The 20,180-nt window shown below is 39.9% G+C and overlaps 3 protein-coding genes across 9 annotated transcripts in view; 1 reads left to right on the top strand and 2 right to left on the bottom strand.

The window, feature by feature from the left end:
- Positions 1-10,282, bottom strand: part of LOC100865650 (uncharacterized) — a 28,451-nt gene extending 18,169 nt beyond the window's left edge. For both annotated transcript variants that reach the window (XR_015294150.1, XM_086914255.1), the window contains exons 1-5: positions 9,160-10,282; positions 8,933-9,075; positions 8,671-8,818; positions 8,362-8,596; positions 8,041-8,147 (exon numbers count right to left, since the gene is read on the bottom strand). Coding sequence is in view for 1 of the 2 variants with exons in the window: in XM_086914255.1 (XP_086770381.1) it covers positions 8,041-8,147; positions 8,362-8,596; positions 8,671-8,818; positions 8,933-9,075; positions 9,160-9,341 (815 nt within the window). In the remaining variant the exon portion in view is untranslated. The remainder of the gene's footprint in view (positions 1-8,040; positions 8,148-8,361; positions 8,597-8,670; positions 8,819-8,932; positions 9,076-9,159) is intronic.
- Positions 4,250-7,615, top strand: sud1 (Prolyl 3-hydroxylase sud1). Of its 2 annotated transcripts, XM_086914257.1 has the most exons (3): positions 4,250-5,004; positions 5,124-5,462; positions 5,535-7,615. In XM_086914257.1, the coding sequence occupies exon 3, from the start codon at positions 5,649-5,651 to the stop codon at positions 7,467-7,469; it is 1,821 nt and encodes a 606-aa protein (XP_086770383.1). In that variant the 5' UTR covers positions 4,250-5,004; positions 5,124-5,462; positions 5,535-5,648; the 3' UTR covers positions 7,470-7,615. The 2 variants fall into 2 exon arrangements, with proteins under 2 accessions (XP_086770383.1, XP_003690856.1); XM_003690808.4 differs by having other exon boundaries at positions 5,124-7,615.
- Positions 10,283-17,274: 6,992 nt separating the features above from the next.
- Positions 17,275-20,180, bottom strand: part of GckIII (Germinal centre kinase III) — a 74,118-nt gene continuing 71,212 nt past the window's right edge. For all 5 annotated transcript variants that reach the window (XM_086914247.1, XM_086914245.1, XM_086914244.1 and 2 more), the window contains 6 exons: positions 19,928-20,113; positions 19,608-19,753; positions 19,044-19,326; positions 18,553-18,891; positions 18,158-18,384; positions 17,275-18,001 (listed from right to left, as the gene is read on the bottom strand). In XM_086914247.1, coding sequence (XP_086770373.1) covers positions 17,992-18,001; positions 18,158-18,384; positions 18,553-18,891; positions 19,044-19,326; positions 19,608-19,753; positions 19,928-20,113 — 1,191 coding nt within the window. In that variant the 3' untranslated portion in view covers positions 17,275-17,991. The remainder of the gene's footprint in view (positions 18,002-18,157; positions 18,385-18,552; positions 18,892-19,043; positions 19,327-19,607; positions 19,754-19,927; positions 20,114-20,180) is intronic.

Below are 20,180 nucleotides of genomic sequence, written 5' to 3'. Positions count from 1 at the left end.
GCCAATAACCCGACGGAAAGATAAAACGTGAATGGGGTTATCCCGCGATCTCATTCATTTAATCGTAACGCCGTTATCCTATCATCGAGCGTATAAACCTACCCCTTGCTCGCCTACTAATAAAACCTTCCTCCTATTCGCTGCATCCGATAAACCTGTTCCAAATTGTTCGCGAGATATCGAACAAACGAAAAGTAAATGTCGCGATCGAGCGCGTAAACCCTCGTTTTTCGAGTGGAATCGATGAGGGGAAACACGGCGTTGCCACGGCTACGACGGATGATGCGCTTTTAATTGAATCGTTATCCCGTAAAAGGGGAACACGTATCATCGATAATTGTCTAAACCGAGTGACTTCTGTTAATCACAGCTTCTATCCAATTAAATTACACGTTTCAGCAAATATCGCGTGATGACGATCCCCCCAGCTTTTTTTTTTTTTTTTTTTTTTTCAAGAGAGAGGAACGACGTGTGGAATGCGAGTGACTCGTGCGCTATGCACTTTCGAGGACGGGATCGACAAGTTTTCTGGGACAAAGTCCACGGGCGAAGTGTTTTTTTCGCGAAGAAATGGCCGAGTGCGAACTATCCTGTGGTTCTCTATCTCCTTTTTATTGATCGTCCAGAACCGGTATGTACCACGCAAAACGAACAGCGCAACACGGGACAAGGGTTCCGAGGAGGAGCACAATTTCTGCACCGTGAGCTTACAGTACGAGTCGTCCGTTGTAATTATGAATTCTGGCTAAAGAAAAAAACGAAATAATCCTCGAAATGTTAAATAAATAAAAGGTTGAGAAGAAATGGAGGGGGAAAAGAACGAAGCGTTAAAGAGTATTTTCTCACGGAAAATGGGTCGCCGCTGCTCGACGTCACGCGATTCAACCACTTTTTAATCATCTGCACGAGAGAGTAATGGAGAAACAATGTTCCCACGGAAATTGTACGAACTTCCTGTATATCACTCGGAGAGAACTGCATTCTGCCACTGTTCCACGATACTACGAACTTTCGAATTACCGTTCAGGGAATTAAAGGAAATCGAATCACCGGACAACCAAAGGATTACGAATTAATATTTCATGAACGGTAGAATGAGTGAGAACGGCATGTGCAACAACGGTTCAGAATAAAAGGGGGAAATTTTGCATCTATACAGTTTAAAGATTCGATGTAAAATGCAGAAGAGGAGTCGCAATCAGCTGGTTGTAGATGGAACGCGTGAACCGAGAATGCAGCAGCTGCCGAGCAGTGGCCAAGTGCCTTTTATTGCGTTCGTATCGTATTCGATACCACGCGGTCGATTCGGCTCATCTTGAACCGAAGATAAGAGCGCTTTCTTGCTCCGAGAGCATTCTTCTGCTCTCTCGTCGATCCAAATTGATAGCACGGAAACGAAAGCCAGTTGCATTACGACGCAATTTGCATAAAATAACACATCGTTGTTCAGCTCCAACTGGCTCGAATTATTCTATAATCGCGCGTTCGTTATAGTTGAGGATCGAAGATGATTTCGCAATTACCGAAATATTTTTTGAAATATTATTTTCCATTCACATGTTGTTCTACCTACTTTAACGAACGATTCTTACGAATTCTTCTTCTTATCTACATCGAGTAAAAAAAGGAAAAATATAGAGATCGAGTCGAAGAAATTAGTTTTGTTGAAACTTACATCGTTGCTCGAATAAATGCACTGTTGATACCTGGACGAGAATGACGCTCCACTTTTTCTTTCTTTCTTTTTTTTTTTTTTTTTTTTACAATGGAATTTTTCTCTCACACCTGGTCTCTACGCGACAATGGAGAATATCCTCGTGAAGTACTTACGAACAAAAGTACTTGAAATATTCTAGAGGAAGTAAAGACAAGAGGGGTTAGTATGGAATCGATAACCACGATGAGTTTGGACTGGCCGGAACCATTTCTTTTGACGACACCGCATCGCCTTCGATCTCGTCGCACTCTACTGACGAACAATGCCATAAGCGATTCGAGTGCCGCTACGCGATATTCTCCGAGCTATAGAAAAGAGGAAACGCGTTCAGTATATTTTGCAGCCAACCGCGTAGTCGAGCGTGTCGCCGTTCCACGTGCTTACGAAATTATTATTGCCGTTTCATATTATTATCGCTTGCCATAAATCTTTTTTGATTTTCCACATATATACATTCCGTGCAAGTTCCCCCTCCCCCGCCCTCCCCCGCTTAACTACTCAATTACACAATTAGACAAGTTGAAAGGATTGAAATTGAGAGAATTATGCTATACTTAATTCGTAAATCGTAACTTTTTAATTGTGAAAAAGATGAAAAATAAAGAGAAAAAAAAAAATGTGCTATTTGCATTGTCAGCAAAGATAAAAAAAATAATTACTCGATTGCTCGAATTTCAATAAAGTTCTCGTTTCGGTGAAATTAGTCGAACGAATCGAATTAATTTGATTCCGTGGAAATAAAAAAAAAAAACAATCTTACGAGGTCGATAACTGGAATTTAATGCCATATACGATGGCGTAGCTACACGGCAGCAGGTTCAACGTGAGGATAATTACGCCAGTCACGCAATCTTATAATCTGCTCCGACTCGGATCACCCTATTTAGAAGAAAAATATATCAATGAGGTTCGAATGTATCGTTGAATGTATGCTAAAACTCGCAAAACTCTGTGAAAAAATCGTCTTCACAGAGGAGGATAGGATTATATTTTTTTGTATCGATGAAACAGGTAACGGTTCGCCCGTATACCAGGTGTCTTGACATTTTCAACGTCGACACCTGACAGAGAAGAAATTCGAGGAATGTTTATTCCCCAGACATAGACGACGAAAACGATTGTGCGTCGACACATTTTTCTTTAAAGAACGTTCTAGGGAAATAAAATAGGAAAAGAATTTTAAATCGTAAAAAGTCATTTAAATTAGACCAAGGTGTTAAATAGGATAAACCATCATGTATAAGAAAGATTTACACGGCAACATTAATGGACGTACTTTGAGTTTAACAGTACACTTAATGTTGCGACCGACAAGCTTAGTGGTTCGAGTGGCGTAATCGTTAAACGAGCCACTTGGCATCTTGTCGAAGGTATTCCATCGAAGGAGAAAAAAAGGCGAATGACCTACCTCATCGCGAACAAGTCACTCGAAACTTCCATGATTCCGTCTTATCTAAATGATCATTACGGTACAAAATGTAAAAGCGATTGTCACGTACGCATTGTACGTATACCTGTAGTTTTCTCTATTTTTATATAAATGCGTAATAACCTGAGATTTTTTTTTTTTTCTTTTGAGATCGCTATCGGATATAGAAACACAGCAAAGAATGATCAAAGAAAAACAAATCATGAACGTTAAAGAAAAGTTTAGTTTCCTATAGCAATCGATAGTCACTTAGACAGAGATAGAATCTCGACAGATGTGTAAAAAGAAAAAGAATGTAATGTCGCGAGGTTGATGTATAATATAAAAATACCATTTGACTCACCTTCGTTCTCCACGCACGATCGTGAATTTTAAAATTCGAAAGCTCCTTCACATCGGAATCGTTACAGTAGGGCACTAAGAGTCCGGTTTCAAGGCCAAGATAGTAGATAGGAGAATAAACGAATCGGTGGAGATTTGAATCGAAAATAAATCTTCGATAATGAAAAGGTAAATTAGGTAAAACGATTGCTCGAGACGAAATTTTAAAAATCACATTAAATATCACCTCGCTTCGTTAAACTTGTCCCGGCACAACGTGATTCCGACACAAACAAAAGGTGACTAAGAGATCCCGAGTATTCTAACCGCCTGTTTACATCGTTAATTTCAACCGCAAAACCCCACCCTTTAGTTATCGAACCTATCGGCAAACGACAAGCAGGCAACGTACATTTTCAGGAAAAAAGGCCAATGTGTTGACAGATCTCGAGGGATAAAAAACGGAAAGGATGAGACTTGTCACGATGTATGTATGCGAGTTTCACTCGTGTATCGTTACTCACGTATGCGTAAGCCGTCCTGTTATCGCGTTCCAGGATTACCAGCAAGTTCTTTACACAAAGATTTCACAATAATCGAACATCAAATCTGATGATATCACACTTTGTACAATTTAACGGTCAGGGTGTGCCCCGAATTTCCATGCGACCAACGGCACCCGTCAAATGTGAACTACTGTCGCCATCTTGATATGATCGATTATAGCGACACAGGTTGACAAATTGCTGAACTATGATAAAATTGCGCGGACGATTCAAACCGTTCTAATTTCTTGCGCAAAATTTTTCACTCTTTAAAAAATTGTTTTAATCACAAAATCGTAATTAATTCATATTATATTTTAAATTGACAATACGAAAGATCTATATTAATCGTAACAAATTTGAAATTTGATTAAAATTTTCTATTATTTATTAGATATTTTAATAATATTAATATTTATTGTTACACATAAAAGAATAATTGCTAGCATTATAAGCATTATAAATTGTAAAATTTATTAAAACGTGAAAATTATATAATCAAATATGTAGTAGAATCTGTTATTACGTATCATGAAAAAATAGCAAATTGAAATAGAACTTGTAACGATAAAAAAAAAAGTTACGATATTAACGTTTTCATATTTTTCTTTATTTTTTTTTAAAAATATTATTATAAATATCAAAATTGATCAAATTTTTAAAGTCTTTTATTAATCCTTATCATAAGTATAGAATCATTTCATTTAATAAATTCGTATAAAAAAAAAGTTTACTTCGTATAAAGATTTTAAACAATCGCGGTATTGGATCGTACTTTATGACGTCAAATGAAACGAAATAAGGTTAAGTACGAATTGTATATAAGAGGCATGCATATGGTCAGGGTTTACGAATAATTCGCGACGTCCCTGGTTTCGATCGAATCAACGTTTTCGCCAGTGGTACTAGTAGTCCCTGGGCAGAATGCAACTGCGTGGTGACACGGAACGACGGATCTAATTTGCTAAATTTGGACACACGTGCAATTTCTGGTACGTAGTTGCCGAAAAAGAAATTTAACTTGTTTAACGGCCAATCGTTTCAACATTTAATATAATATCGCGGGACAAGGGGAATTTTATTAACCGACTTTTCAACCGATTGTTTTCAGAACACGTGCGGGTTGAAAACAACCACGTGGGCCGTATGTATCGAAAAGCAAGTGCCGCATCGTCCGGTGAGTGTATTTAGACAAGCTGCGATATTTCTGTTATCAGCGCTATACTTTTGCAAAGAATGAAACATTAATTTTCTGAATAAAAACTCAATTAGAACAACTATTGGCAGTTGATAACTGAATTCAAACACGATAACCTTGTAGAATGATATTTTGAAAAAGATAAACATACGAATGACAACAGAATTTATATTTTTCACTAAAGGTTGAATTTTAATGGACGATATATGCATGTAATTGAAATATGTGATACATACATATCTGTCTATTAAGGTAAAAAAAAAAAAATGTGATATAGTTTACAAATTTATAAAAAATACTATTTGTAAGTAACAAAAATATCAGGGACATGTACTGTTGATGCAAAGATAGAAGTAAAAAAAAAAAAAAAGACTGATAGAATAAGAATACAAGTAAGTAAGAACTCTTGATTGATTGTTTGAAAAGAAATCCGGAGTAATGGCTGAAGAAGAACCGCAATCAAAAAAATTGAGACCATCTGTCATTTCTGATTTTATCTATACGGATAATTTTCAACGATTATTTGATGAGCATTGGCACAATTGTAAAGATGTGAAACTAGACAACATTGAAATTATATCAAAACCTTTCAGAGTGTGCAGAATTTCAAACTTTCTCTACAGCGAAGACGTCATGGATGAAATAAAGAATGAATTGTTGGATGTTAAATGTAGAAGAAATTGTTTAGATCTTTATCAATTTGAACAAACTAGTGACTTTGTTAATATTGACTCAGAATATTTAAGGTTACTTTATCAGACATTTCAAACAGATTTAACAGTATGGATGGAGCGAATCACTAAGGTAGAACTTAATAAAAAAGTATCAATGTCAAGTTCTTGCTACTATGATACGGATTATTTACTTTGTCATGATGACAATATGGGTGATCGTAGAATTGCTTTTGTATTATATCTTTCAAAAAATTGGTCTGCAAGTGATGGAGGTGCTTTAGATTTATTTGACACGGATGAGAATGGACTGCCTAGAAATGTTGTAAAATCTTTGATACCAGAGTACAATTCCCTTGTATTTTTTGAAGTTACGGATAATTCTTATCACCAAGTGGCTGAAGTAATTGCATCGGATAAATCACGTTGGTCCATCAATGGTTGGTTTCATGGACCGCTTAGAGAAGATACTAGGCCACCAAGACCTGAAATTGAACCCAATTACATAGAGCCATTAAACGATCGAATAAATTTGCGGGATTGGGTAACGGAGTGTTACATATATCCTAGTATCGTTAAAGAGGTTCAGAAGGAGATAGAACGAGACTCGTTTACACTTTTATCTAATTATTTCAAAGACGACGTATACGAAAAACTTTCCATAGATTTGACGTCCGACTCTATTGTTTGGAAAAAAGTTGGACCAGCCGATATTCGTAATTACGAAGTGGCGGATGAAACGAGCTTGCCAGAGTTATTGTCGAAATTTTATAACATGTTTAAATCTGTCACGATATTTCAATTATTGAAAGATTACACGGAATTAGATTTGATATCGGAAACGGAAACTATGAATCCCAAGATGGCTATAGAGCTTCAGAGATGGTCCAGTGGTTGTTACACGTTATTGGCCGATATAAATGAAAGAAGATCAAGCAATTACGGACGCCTTAGTCAAACTGAAGAAATACCAGAAGTGTCATCGTTGGAAGTGTTGGAAAAAAGCAGAGAGGACCAAGAAAAAACTTCAGCAAATTACGAAAGTAAAAGCATACAATCAGAGTCCAATACTCCCGAGAGTATGAAGGGGGATAATGATATCGACGAAGATGAAATATTAAAGAAAATACTTAAAGAGAAATCTTCAAATTCAAATTCAAATTCGAAGAAGAAGTTGTCGCGACAATCCTCCTTGTCCAAACTGGACAGTTCGTCCCCACAGAAATTAGCCAGATCTCTGGACACGGATGATTCTGACGTATCCGATATCGGGGATTATCTTTCCGATCCGTTGGACAATTCTTTGGAAAATTCTGATCAGGAGAAAGATTTGGATGATGCGAATACATCCGATACAGGAGCTCTAGATGTAATTATTCAATTTAATACGAATCATATGGCCGAGGAGGAATATACAATAGATTATGTAAATCCCAAACAGCTCGAGGGCACATTAATTCACGTGCCGACGAAAGATAACCATCTTTGTCTTGTTTATAAAACATTAAGTACATGTCGTGTTCATAAATACGTGACTCATTACTGTACAGATTATTTTTACAATCTGATTTGTACATATTATGAATAATAATTGCACATAAGACTTGTGTCGTCTCGTATGCTCTTTAAACGAGTTGACAATTGTATAATGAATGGCAGGCGAAAAGTGTCTACGTTCACATGTATCATAGTATTCGTATTAATAAAATTGTCAGTATTTATCTTCGAGCAATATTCTTTTTGTTATTTATTTCTACGTACCTAGTTACCTACTACTAACAATATTCCATTGTATTTAGGATGCAAAGAGTCAACCAAATAAGGATAACATAGTCGTGCGTCTCTTACGAAAACTAAGATGGAGATTAAGACCACAGTGCAGAAAACATTCTCGTTTATTAGGTGTCATACATCTATCGCTTACGTTTACTTACGGAACTAACGTTAGGTGCAATTAGGTCGCATGCGAGGATTTCGAGATAAATATATATATGTATGTATATATATATATATACACACGTATATATACGTATTGGTGTATTTAGATTCTGAGGAGAAAATTCTTAATTTTTTTTGTTTCGATGCAAAAGCGATTAAAAATTCTTATTCTAAAAATATAAATAAAGAAATAAAAATAAAATAAAAAAAATTAAGCTTACGAGTTTGAGGCGTTAGTATAATCGTTTTCCGGTTCTTGCACTTGTATCCTGATCTTTGCTGTAGAACTTTGCTGTTCCTTCCCATCCTTAACGACTTTTGTGGTGACCTGAGATAAAAAAAAGTCTCTCGATAAAAATCATTTTATTAAATACGCGATAAAAATACGGTATCGTTAAACACGGATGTTTTCTTCTTCTTTTTCTTACTCGCAACACGTTCATCAATGGCCACGTCTCTTCGCCTTTTACCTTTGTTCCACACCATAATCGATCGTTTTTAATCACACGAAATACAGCGTACGACGTATCGTAACAAATCACCTGAGAAGCGGTAGGGATTCCAGCCATGCGTTTCCTCAGTTCATTCAGTTGCAATTCTCTTTGGAAGCTCACGTCGTTCTCCTGCGAATCCTCGCGTAACCCGTCGTTAATCGATTCCGACGAGTATTCCACCTGCACCCAAGGACAAATGGTCGGCGACGCTTGCAAGGAATTTTTGCTTCCTGGTCGAGAAAGTCGAGGGGAGAGTCGTCGAAGGAGCGAAATGAGTTTCGATCTACGAATCGTTGTTATCACGAATCTTTCTATTCTATCAGAACGTAGTAGAACGAAATAGATAGAACAACGTACTTTGTACTTGGTGTTTGAAGGTGATCAGAACTGATCGCTCCACTTCTTGAAAGCTGTTCCGCGCTACGAGTGGTGTCCCTCCAATGCAATTTGTTAATTGATCTTCCTACTCGCCAATCTAGGCTATTGCTCTGACGAGATTGAAGGCCTGAAATAATAATTTCGAATGCCGCTCGTGTAACGCTCAACGCTCGGTTCGACAAATAACGGTACACACGATATAATACCGATCGTTCGAACCGAAATATTTCGAATTCCCCACCTTTCTCGTTCGTCGTTTGATTAACCCTCCAGTCTAAGGAGCTAGTGCTTCTATTCACGTTATAAATATTATCACAGGATTTGGTCGCAAGATATGTCGCGTGATGACGACGTCTAAGCAATTTTGAAACTGGTCCCAAATGCCTGAAATACAATCGCATCGTTAGCGTTAGAATAAAATTTCTATTTCGGACGGAAAAAAAGAAAAGAAAAAATTAACATACTCACTTTTTGAATTTCCGAGATTGCTCGATAGGCGGTTTGCTGTCACAAACTACCACTTTGACTTCCGGTTCCGGATAGTACGTACCCACACGAATGTAATTATTACGGACACCGTCCAGGGACCGGAAGTTACCGCGCTCGTTCGAAGGTACGCGGACGATTTCGATTTTCGGTCTTCCCTCCATTCTTCGCGCGATTATATATACATATATATATATATAATATTTCACGACTTTTACACTTTGACACTGGCAAAAGTGAGTAAAAAAAAATTGTAAGCAAAATTGTCGAGATCCTTCTTTCTTCTTCCACTCCTCGTTATCGACTACGACAACGGCGTTATCTATGACTATCTATGAGATACGTGTCTCGGGATCTCGCCGGTCCGTTTCTACTTTTCTCTCGGAAACTATGCTCGTTCTTAAAATAGTCGTGGAATCTTGAGCCACTTCTTACTCCTAAACTTCTCTCACTCTGCTATCGTATCACGTCATAACGGTTGATTCTCTCTATCGAGGCATTTGGCACGCGCGGTCATTCCATCGCAAATCTTCGCCGGATTCACGAAGCACGTGCCTGCTAACTCTCTCTTATCCGTACGGGATAAATTGCACGGGTCACGTTCGTTCATTCATTCGGAATCGGGATCGATGCGCGTGCATCGATGCACGAACGCGATATCGCGAAAAGTAGTAATTGCGATCGGATCGTTCCGATCCACTTCGTTTCTCTTGCTTTCTCCACACTTCTCGAGACGCTTCACAGAATCTTCCCCGCCGGGAGATTTACGTCTCGATTTATCGTCCACTCGAGTAAAAATTTTCGTCACAGAATAGATACGTATAAATTCGGGGGAAAAAGGGTGTACAAATATATACGATTCTGGTATATAAAAAATTTAAAGAGACGATATATACGTATGTATATATATATATATGTGTATGTATAAAAAGAAGTATGCCTCTTCTTTATTTGCACTTCGCGATATTCGAAGAGAACCTGTTCTCACATTTACGAGCCTCCTGTTCTCTTTTTCGTCGCGCGTTTCTACAGTTTCTGTGCTCGTTTGTGTGGTTTCATCCGCCACGTTCTATCTGTTGCTCGAAAAACCGGCGATTCCAATTTCCTAAATACGGAGAGAGAAAGAGAGAAAGATATTAACCATTGATTTTTCTGTTTTCCCTCTCGTATCGTATCGTACTGCGTGATCGAGACGCCTATTTTCGAGCACCGATTGCGCAATCGTCAATTATGATTAGAAGGAGGACAATACACGACTTGACCACGATCACATTGGACGATTGTCTTCGTGCGTAATCGTTTTGAAATTGTTCTCGTTCGTCTCGATTACGAGCTCGAAAAATGAAACGGTGTATGTGTATCTAGATTTTTTTTTTCTCTTTTTTCCTCTCGATTTTAAGCAGGATCGGTTTAACGTTTCGTACGACGTTAAAACAATAACCGTGTCTCGGCCTTTTGTTAAGCACGAGGAATCGTATTTCGCGGGTAAGAAGAGCGTAAAGGAACGAGTTCGCCTGTTCCATTCGAGAGAGGCGACACGGTTGAAATCGCGGTAAGTATTCGTGATTGGTGAGATTTTCGCGGCGAGAGATCGAATCGATTCGCGCGCGTTACTGTCATCGAGAGTCAACATCCATCGGATGCGTGTGCACGCGAAACATTCTCCCCTCGAAACTCATATGTTGCAATTAACTCGTTAATTAATTCGAGAATAATAATCGAGGCCTACGAGTCGAATCGCGAGTGTTATGGATCTCCATAATTGCACCGTCTGTGTTCCGTTTGAGACGCAAACTTCTAATTAGAGAAGAAAGTGCGGAATAATTCGAGGAAGAACAGTTCGAGAAGATCGACGTTCTTTAACAAACTTGGACGAACGAACCACGAAAGATCCAACCACCTTGCATATTCGTTCGAGTTCCCGTTCAACGCGTGTATCACGCTTGTCCACCCTTCGATCGGGGAAATTACCGTATCGATCTTGATAAAAATAAAACGCGAGGTGGGAAGGTTGCAGGGACGGTTGAACGACGGTTCGAACGGCACACTTGCGAGCAAGATATAAAAAAAATTCCACGGATTAAAATTTAGACGACCATCAGGGCCACCTGTGAGGGATTCGCTCGAAGTTCCATTAGCATTTCAAAAATGCGAAGAACGGTAACGAATCGATTAGGTCGAGGAACGCGCCTAGACGGACGCACAGACAGTCGGGGGAGAGAAAAGGTGAAGAAGAGCCGCCGTTTTCGCGCACTATCGGCGAGGAGGATTGGCGCGGCTTCGCCGCGGTATTACGTCCGCGCTCTGCGGCTCGCCGAGATTCACTGCCGGCTTTGATGTACGATCGTTGCGCTTTACGCGCGCACACAGAAGCTTCGCAGCACACAACAAAAGCCTGTATCACACATCGTTGGCTTTTTGGAGCAGCGCGAAAAAAAATAAGTGATTAAAGCGTAAATACGCGACCGCTCGTGTACCGTCACGGTTTACCGAAACCGGTGCTCGACAGACCAGCATCTAAACATCGTTCGATCGTGAATTTCCACCTTTTTAACTCCTCTCTCCTCTCTTTCTCGTTTTAATTCGATTAAAGAGTGATAGAGCGGGTGGGACGACAATTTTACGGGGAGAATTTTATCAAGACGAAACTCCCCCTCGTTTTATCCCACTTCTTTTTCTTCTTCTTCTTCGAGAGAGAGGAAATATTTCGAGAAGAATCCCACCTTGAAAAATTGCTCTTCGATTTCTATTTCTAACGCAAGATTGGATAACGTAAATCGTTTCAAATCATCAAATATCTTTCTTCCACCGTGCAATACTCGACAGTTACTCGACGATACTTTATCATCGACCGATGCCGCACCACCACAGTTATCTACGAAACCATCCACGCCCGTTGCATTCGATCCAAGCATAAATCGACGACTCTTCTAGCACAGAGCACCGTGCGTTTCGGGAACTGCCAACTCTCGCGACGTCCCGACGTCGTGGCGAGCACGTGCGCGGCGGAAGCGTAGAGGCGCGCGCGGTCACCTCGTGAAAAGTTAATCAATCGTCCGTCTGGCCGCGGCGAGGCAAGAAACGTGGGTGCGTGTCTGAAAGTGATTCGCGCGCGTGCTCGAAACTACCGAGCGGCATTATTACCGACAGCGTATCGGAGAGCGAGTGGGAAGAGGCCGCGTGAGAAGCTTTGCAAAAGCTGTCTTTCTACTGCTACGACCAATGATATTTGCGTGGCCGGTGTGATACGTACTACCTGAAAATAGCAACGACACACTTCGCGGCCTGGTGTGCCGCCGCCGACATCGACGCCAGATCGACGGCGTTGTCGACGAGGAAAAGCTCGTGCTTGGAGGCGTGCCAGGATCCTCCGCGTCCCCTCGTCGGCCTCTTCGTCGATTCTTTCCCTCGAATATTTGCTCGATCCCCTTTTCGACGAGTATTCGTTACTTACAATTCACCGGTGTTTACGATCGAGGGAGAAAGGAAAAACAGAGAAGGAAAAGAAAAATATGGACGAGCACTGGCGTGCACGCGATCACGTGTCGTGGACGCGCGTTCCTCTTTCGAAGCAGAAGCACCTTACTACTATTTTCGAATCGGTGGTGGACGGAGGGAGGACGAGAGGGAGGGAAAGAGAGACAGAAAGGGTTCCCCCCTTTGAACCCCCTTTGCTCGACAGCTCTCCCGCCCTTGATTGTTCGATCGCGACCACCCGCGGGATGCTGTCGACTACTGCAACGAAATGCGCCGAGGAAATCCCCCTATGCTCTCCAACCCCCTCACCCTCTCGCCTCTCACCTAGCCCGCCAACCGATGGGCCTGCGCTTTTCACCGCTGCACTCGCTCGCAGCAATCACGACACGACCACTTCCACGGACTGACTTTTATCGACCGGTGTGATAAAGAAGGCTACGTTTAAATAATAAGGGTGACGTGAATTTATTCCTTTCCCCTTGTGATCTGATAGGTGTTCTCGAAAGGTGTTAAACACGTTGGATGTTTCGTCGTGATTGACACGTGGTTTGTACACACCACTCGAGCAGAGAATGATATTCTCGACGACTTTCCGACTTTCTTACGATGCAGTTTTCTTCTCGTTACACGTTGTTTCATAAATCCTTTGCGGTTTCGTCTTGAAGCGATGCTTTCTTGTATTCTTTCTCGGATAGATCATCCGTTCGACGAGATATTCGGGTCGAGGTATTTCCGATGAGCAATCAGAAGACGTCAACGAGGTTGCCTTCTGGAATGCATAGAAAGAGATCCACGAGATTGATGCAAGATTTTGTCGACTCAGGGTGCGTAGATGAAGATGTAATGGGACCGCGCGTGGGTTTTCAACCGTATTGTTTCGTAACACTTCGATTGCCTCTTCGTTGCGTGTACAACTCTTGGTTGGATGGATGGATCCTAGACTCGTGACTGTTGCACGCACGAGAAACGTCGCTTCTCGGGAAAGAGCAATCTTCGAAACACGGAAAAAAAAAAAAAAAGACGCGTCCAACCTTGTTCCAAGAATTTACAATTCAGTTGCATACATTAAGCATCCACGCGTACTACGTTGTTTGCGATCAGCGATAAAAATAATAATATCCTAATCTTTATATTTACATATAAGAATATATAAATGGCAATTGTATCTCTCGTCCGTTCGATAATGTACAATGCAAGGAACGTACAGATTAGCGACGATCGTAATTTATTTGATCTTTATTTCGTATTTGTACACGCCCTTAGCATGCCACATACAATCAATATGATACAGTCCAATGCAGCCAAGGTAGAAGTAAAATACAAAAAATATATATATATATATTTATATATTTATATATTCTACGTCGATAGTTAATATTATTGTTACCACGATGTTATAACGCTGAATATATTATGGATAATAGCTAAAAATATAATACAAAGAAGAGTGCTGATTACAGTACAGGACACGTAATTCGGATTGAACGTGGTGCAATTTATTAATTAATTAATTTTTTTTTTTATCATCGTTCCTTCGGAATAACGCCAAAAGAAACGATCCTTGTTTTCTCAGAGTTTCACTTCACGTACGTAATCGAAAGTAAAACGATCTTCAAAATGAAATCTTCAAAATCACAGCTCTCTTGCTTGTCGAAAGATTTACAAGATAACAAGATTCGATGCAAAAAGAAAAAAAAAAAGAAAATATTAAGAAAAAAAAAAAAACGAGGAGAACGTGAAAAGCTTTTTTTTTTTTTTTTTTTTTTTTTTTATAACATTACGTATGGCTATGCAAAAGTATATAAGTAAACCATATCATGACACGAACGTGGTTCGATTCGGTGTTTCGTTTACTTTCAGCCCGCTTTGAGCGGGAATATGAGCGTGCACAAATTTAGAGAGACTCTTCGATAAAGATAATATTTTTTTTTTTTTTCTCAAAATTGGTAGCGCCTCTAAATAATTCGCTCATCAGTCCTGCTTTTTTTTTTTTTTTTTTTTTTTTAAATGTTACTAATTTACGACTACAGCGCACTATCTAATTTATTGCTGTTGAATTTCGAGAGAGGAAAAAAAAAAAAAAAAAAAAAAGAAAGGTAAAATTATAAAAATTAATCATTATGAAAAACATGAGTATGGTGCACCACCCCTTCGAGAATTTTTCTTTTTTAAAAATAATGATACGATCGGTTAAACATAGGACCGCCACGCCTCAGATCTTCGACGATTTAAACACACTGCTTACACAGCCATACGTTCGATATTCGCGATTCGAAATTTCCGCATTTATGCTCGGAAGGAGTTGAACACACATTAACGACTTAACAGTCACCAAATTCAAACTCGCATTTTTCTGTCTGGGGATTGGGGTCATTCGTTGCAAAAAAAAAAAAAAAAAAAGAAGGATCGGAAGAAGAGATACGGGAAGATAATTCGTTGAAACCTTTCGAGTTTTCTGAGTTCTTTATTAGAGCGTAGCCGGTAAGCGTTTATGGCAGCTTTATGAGGATGACTGGGGTAGCGACCGTCGTAAAAGTCATCGAGAAGAAAACCTAACCCAACGGTGAAACAACAATAAGACGAATAAATCTATAATATTAACAATAGGGTGTGTAGTGATATTAATTAAACTAACGTAATTCAACTAATAAGAATAGTAAAATCATCCTACGTATTTCTGCGTGTCGTGTCTCCTCCTCTTCCATCGTTTCGGAAAAAAGAATGAAAAAAAAAAAAAAAAAATGAAGGAAAAAAAAAAAACAAAGAAATATTACAGGCGGCAGGAGAACGAGTCGAAAAAGAGAGAACAAAAGGGGTGTGGTAGAGCGGAGATCAAAGGTGTTCAACGTACTAACAATTATCTCGTTCGTAATCGTCGTATTATTATATTATAATAATAATCGTAGGAGTTTACGGCTCTCTCTCTCTCTCTCCCAATTACAGCCTCGCTGACTGGAATAAAACGCAACTACGTAATATTGTATTGCGGGCTTACGATAGTTAGGTCTCTCTCTGTCGTCTCTCTTTTTCTGCACGACTTTAACTGATAATTAATACTATATTTCTCGTTATAATTTTAACGCTATAGTTCCATCTTCGCGCAAAATGCTAAAATTTTATTCTTCTTCTTTTCTTCTTTTTCCTCTTCTTCTTCTTTTAAAATTATCTCTCTTCTCTTATTCATTCTTGTTTCCACACATACGTCCTCTTGCTCTCTCACTTTCTCGCGCTCTCGCACTCTTATCACCCATCTTGCATTTTTTTCTTTTTTTCTGTTTCAATCTTTCACAGGATAGCACGCGAACGTCCCGCAAAAAAAAAAAAAAAAAAAAAATAGAAAAAAAATAGAAAAAAAAAAGAAACAAGAAAAAATAATAAACGATCGTTGCCGCGATGGTTGTTCGTTTGCGAACATCCTGCGTAAACGCAACGATTCCCTCCGATTTATTAAACTTTTTCTTTGTCTATTCGATCGTTACGAGGAATTTCTTCATCCTTCTTCTCTTTCTCTCTCTCTTTCTCTCTCTCTCTCTCTCTCTCTCTCGCTCGCTCTCTTTCTATATATATATATATATATATATATATATATATATATATATATATATATATATATAATATACTTTATAAAATACATTAGTTTACAAACAACGTGGATTAAGTGACGACGTCTCGCGGAAGTTATCACAGCTCAGGCTCGATCGTGGAACGGCTCGACTAAGAACTTTATGCGGGCGAAACTAATGGAAGAACTCTAGCTCGAGAGAAAAAAAAAAAAAAAAAAAAAAAGAAAAAAGAAAAGAAAAGAAAGAGCATTTTTCGCATGGTTCGCGCGCTACCACTTCGCATAAACTACTCGATGAATATATCGCTTATATATATCGATTACTTCTCCTGAACCGGGTACGCTTTCGGACGTCAGTCATAAACGCATGATTTTTTCGTTTGTTTGTTTTTTGTTTTACCCCTTGCCCTCTCACTTTCTCTCTATACTTCGTCAATTACGGAAAATAGTAGTAGAAATATCAAGGTAAAACGGGATCGCGTTACGGAGCTGCGCAACCGACTGGCAGAGACGTCGATCATTAGAACAATAAGACTATCTTATCGTGCTACATACATATTTACAAAACCTCCTCCACGGAGGCGTTCTCCCTTCCCTTCGATTTCGTTTCCTGGATCCGAAACATGCACTAGCATTGCGGGAAGCAATGGGAAGGCATTCATTTTTAAAGGACAGCTTTTTGTTTCTTTTTCCTCTTCCTGCCAAATTTCGGATCCGAAATTGCCTTGAACCGAATCTCGCGGTTAAGAATGAAAGTATCCTCAAGTTATGTTTTGCCGCGATAAAAAAACAACAAATCTCCTTGTTAGAAATCGAAATCAACTCGAAAGAAATTCGCAATACGGCGCAATACGATATTCTATTAAAATGATAGTGCATGCTCCGGATGTATCTACAATGAGGCAAGATCCCTTCAACGAATACCCTTTTTCACCATCCATCCATCGGACCACCGTTGTACCTATGTTATATCATCCGCTCTTTAAGGTTGCGTCGATACCGAACACGAAGAACGTACAAAGAATTCTGAACGGGTGGTTGCACGATTTGCAAAAATATTTTTCAACTATTTCCTACATTTTTCTTGCTCTTTTTTTTTTTTGGTTTTTCTTTGTTTTTTTTTGTTTTTTTTTTAAATTTTTTTTTATTTTTTACTTAATTTTTTCCAAATACTAACTTTTTTAACGATCGGGGGGACTAATATCTTTTTAAGAATTAACGGTAACTGTTACCCTCGCGCGAGGGTAATTGGATGGTATAATTTTCTCTTTTTTTTTCTTTTTTTTTTTGTTTCTTTTTTCTTTTTTCCTTTTTTTTCTTCTTCTTTTTCTTTCTTTCTTTCTTTTTTTTTTTTTTTTTTTTTACTGTAGTAGATAAATCTCTATTTCTCGAACGGAAATAATCGATATTATCGCTGTTAAAATGTGTGAATTTCGCGCGATAAAATATGTCGCTATTTAATATTTTATTTCTCTCTATCTAACGAGCACTTCGCGTTGAATTGGACATTGGAAACGGGATAATCGGATAAAAGTTACAATTTGACGAGCTTTGTTGTCGAGCCCAGTCTCTGCAGACCGAAGGGAAAGAAAATATCCGGGCTGTTGCAGCGACGTTCTTCATCTACTCTTCTCTTCGGATCCGGTAATCGTCAACAACATATACACCGGCATCGTACGGATTAATTACTCTGATAAACGAGAAATAACGAATCGTTACAATGTCAGGATGTTTTCGGACCACAATCTCTTGCGAACCCTCGCTCTCTCGCGTCCCTACGTATCCCTGGAAAAAAAAAAAACGACAATCGTATGACATTCAAACATTCAAACGAATATACAATCCGTTACAAATTTGCGAAAGCGAAAGCTGGATCATGTAAACGTGACGTAAAATGACGCGAATGAAAAATATGAGGGAGCAAAGTTTTACTTTAGCCACCTTAGGATAACTTTTTCCATCAGCATAAACAGGCAACCTTCCGAGTGATTGGCAGGAAGTAAAGACTTGAGGAGCTCCCTGATAAGGGCCTCGGTCATTCCTGGCGAAGTGCGTTCCGCTGTTTCGAAAGCACTGCGCAGTTCCTCTATCGCGCCTCCGTTCTTGCCAATGCCGCTTCCGCCTTCACCGTTATTGTCTCTTGCCGAATATTGATGTTTCCTTTGAAGCTATACGATAAGCACACAGGAAACAAAGGAATTAATCTTTATATCCATCCATTCCTTACAGACAAGGAAATGGAACCCGACGATTAATCAACTTTTCTCTAATTTCTCTTCGACTCGAACTACGCTTCTCTCTCTCTCTCTCTCTCTCTCTCTAGAAAAAATATTTACCTCGGACAGGAGAGGTAAAACAACACCGGAAAGAGCCGCGCTTCGAGAATGCTTCAGTTCCTGCGAGCTCCTTGGCCTCTGTTTGTCTTCACCGGGCCTATGGTCCACCATAGGTACGACAGGTACGTCCGGTTTACTGTTCCTCTTCTCTTTCGCGCTAAACTCCCTCTCCCTCTCCCTGTCCCGTCCTTCTCTATCCCTGTCCCTGCTCTCCCTGCTCTCCCGCATCTCCTTCAATTCCCTCAACGAGGAATCCCGATTGAAATCGCGGTAGTCTCGGTCCTCTCGTTTTTCTCGCGTATCCACGGGCGGCGGTGGCGCAGCCTCGTGCGGTCGGGACTGAAAGCCGACGATTAAATTATCACCGATACATAAACAAGGAGAGAGAAAAAAGAATGGTAAAACGAATCCACAGATGAACAACAACAAGTCGAGTCATCTATTTTTCTTTTTTTTTTTTTTTTTCGATCGAATTTAATTTTACAACTCACCGGCGTATGCTTCGCTTGGCCATCGCGAACCGAGTCCCTCGACTCGCTCCTGTAATGATTCAACGTTGAATCGTTTGGCGGAGATCTCGAAGTACCGTTCGCGTGTGGCTTCGCTTGTTGATTGTGATTCGTCGATCTGTGATTCGGCGTGTGTGTGAGGGTCAACGAGGGTGGCTGCTCGTCCAACGGTAGCATAGGAACCACGGGTCCTTTAACCACGTGTGGACCTTTCACCGTCATTATCCACGGATCGTCCATATCGCTATCCTGCTTCGACTCTTCCCTGAAAGAGGAACCAGAGCTCGATCGTATTCTTCGAATCGAGTACACTTTGAATATACTGTTAAATATTATATTCTTTGAAGAGTTGATTCTACGTTGAATACGTTGGCGTGAGAGACGGTACGGTAGCATCTCGTTCTATCTCCATCCCGCATAAGCCTTTTTCATTAGCATTCGTTTCATTAGCAGACACCGTAGAATCAATCCTTCAAAGAATTCCGCACACAGAGTTGTATTAACACCCTGCAGGATAAAAAATATTCGACGAAAATGGAAATTTACGAGTCCGAATTTTCGCTCTCCGTCTCGGATTCCTCGCTTCTCTGCGACTTCCACTTTTTGTATCTGTCTATGAGGTCGATCAGGTACGAGTTTTTCTTCGCCTTCCTGATGAACTGGAACTTCAATAGTTCTTTCGCCGTCGGCCTCTGAAACGCAAGAACGGAAACGGATAATTAGGAGAATTATTATACAACTTCCGCCAAACGGTTCTTGCTCCAATTCAGAAAATTCTTGTCTCGGAGGGAAGAGAACGCGCGCGAAAATTAATAAACAACGAAACGGCCGCGTGGACAATCTCGCCGGATGATGATCGAACTCACGTTTTCGGGATCCTTGTTGAGGCAGGCCTCGACGAATTCCTTGAATTGCTTCGTATAATTTCCGGTTAATTGGGGCGGATTGTTCTTCGGTATCAGAAACAGTACCCTCATAGGATGCAGCTCGCTGTTCGGTGGTTCTCCCTTGGCCAATTCGATCGCCGTGATGCCTAGCGACCAAATGTCAGCCTGCCACAAACAAGCCTTCGTTTTAAGAGGTCGAAAGAGGTGTTAATCGAGCGATAATCATCGCAGC

Source organism: Apis florea, unplaced genomic scaffold (assembly GCF_048593485.1).
Source record: "Apis florea isolate Af1SG1 unplaced genomic scaffold, ASM4859348v1 contig_3587_pilon, whole genome shotgun sequence".
Classification (NCBI taxonomy): domain Eukaryota; kingdom Metazoa; phylum Arthropoda; class Insecta; order Hymenoptera; family Apidae; genus Apis; species Apis florea.
This window is presented reverse-complemented; position numbering and strand designations above follow the sequence as displayed.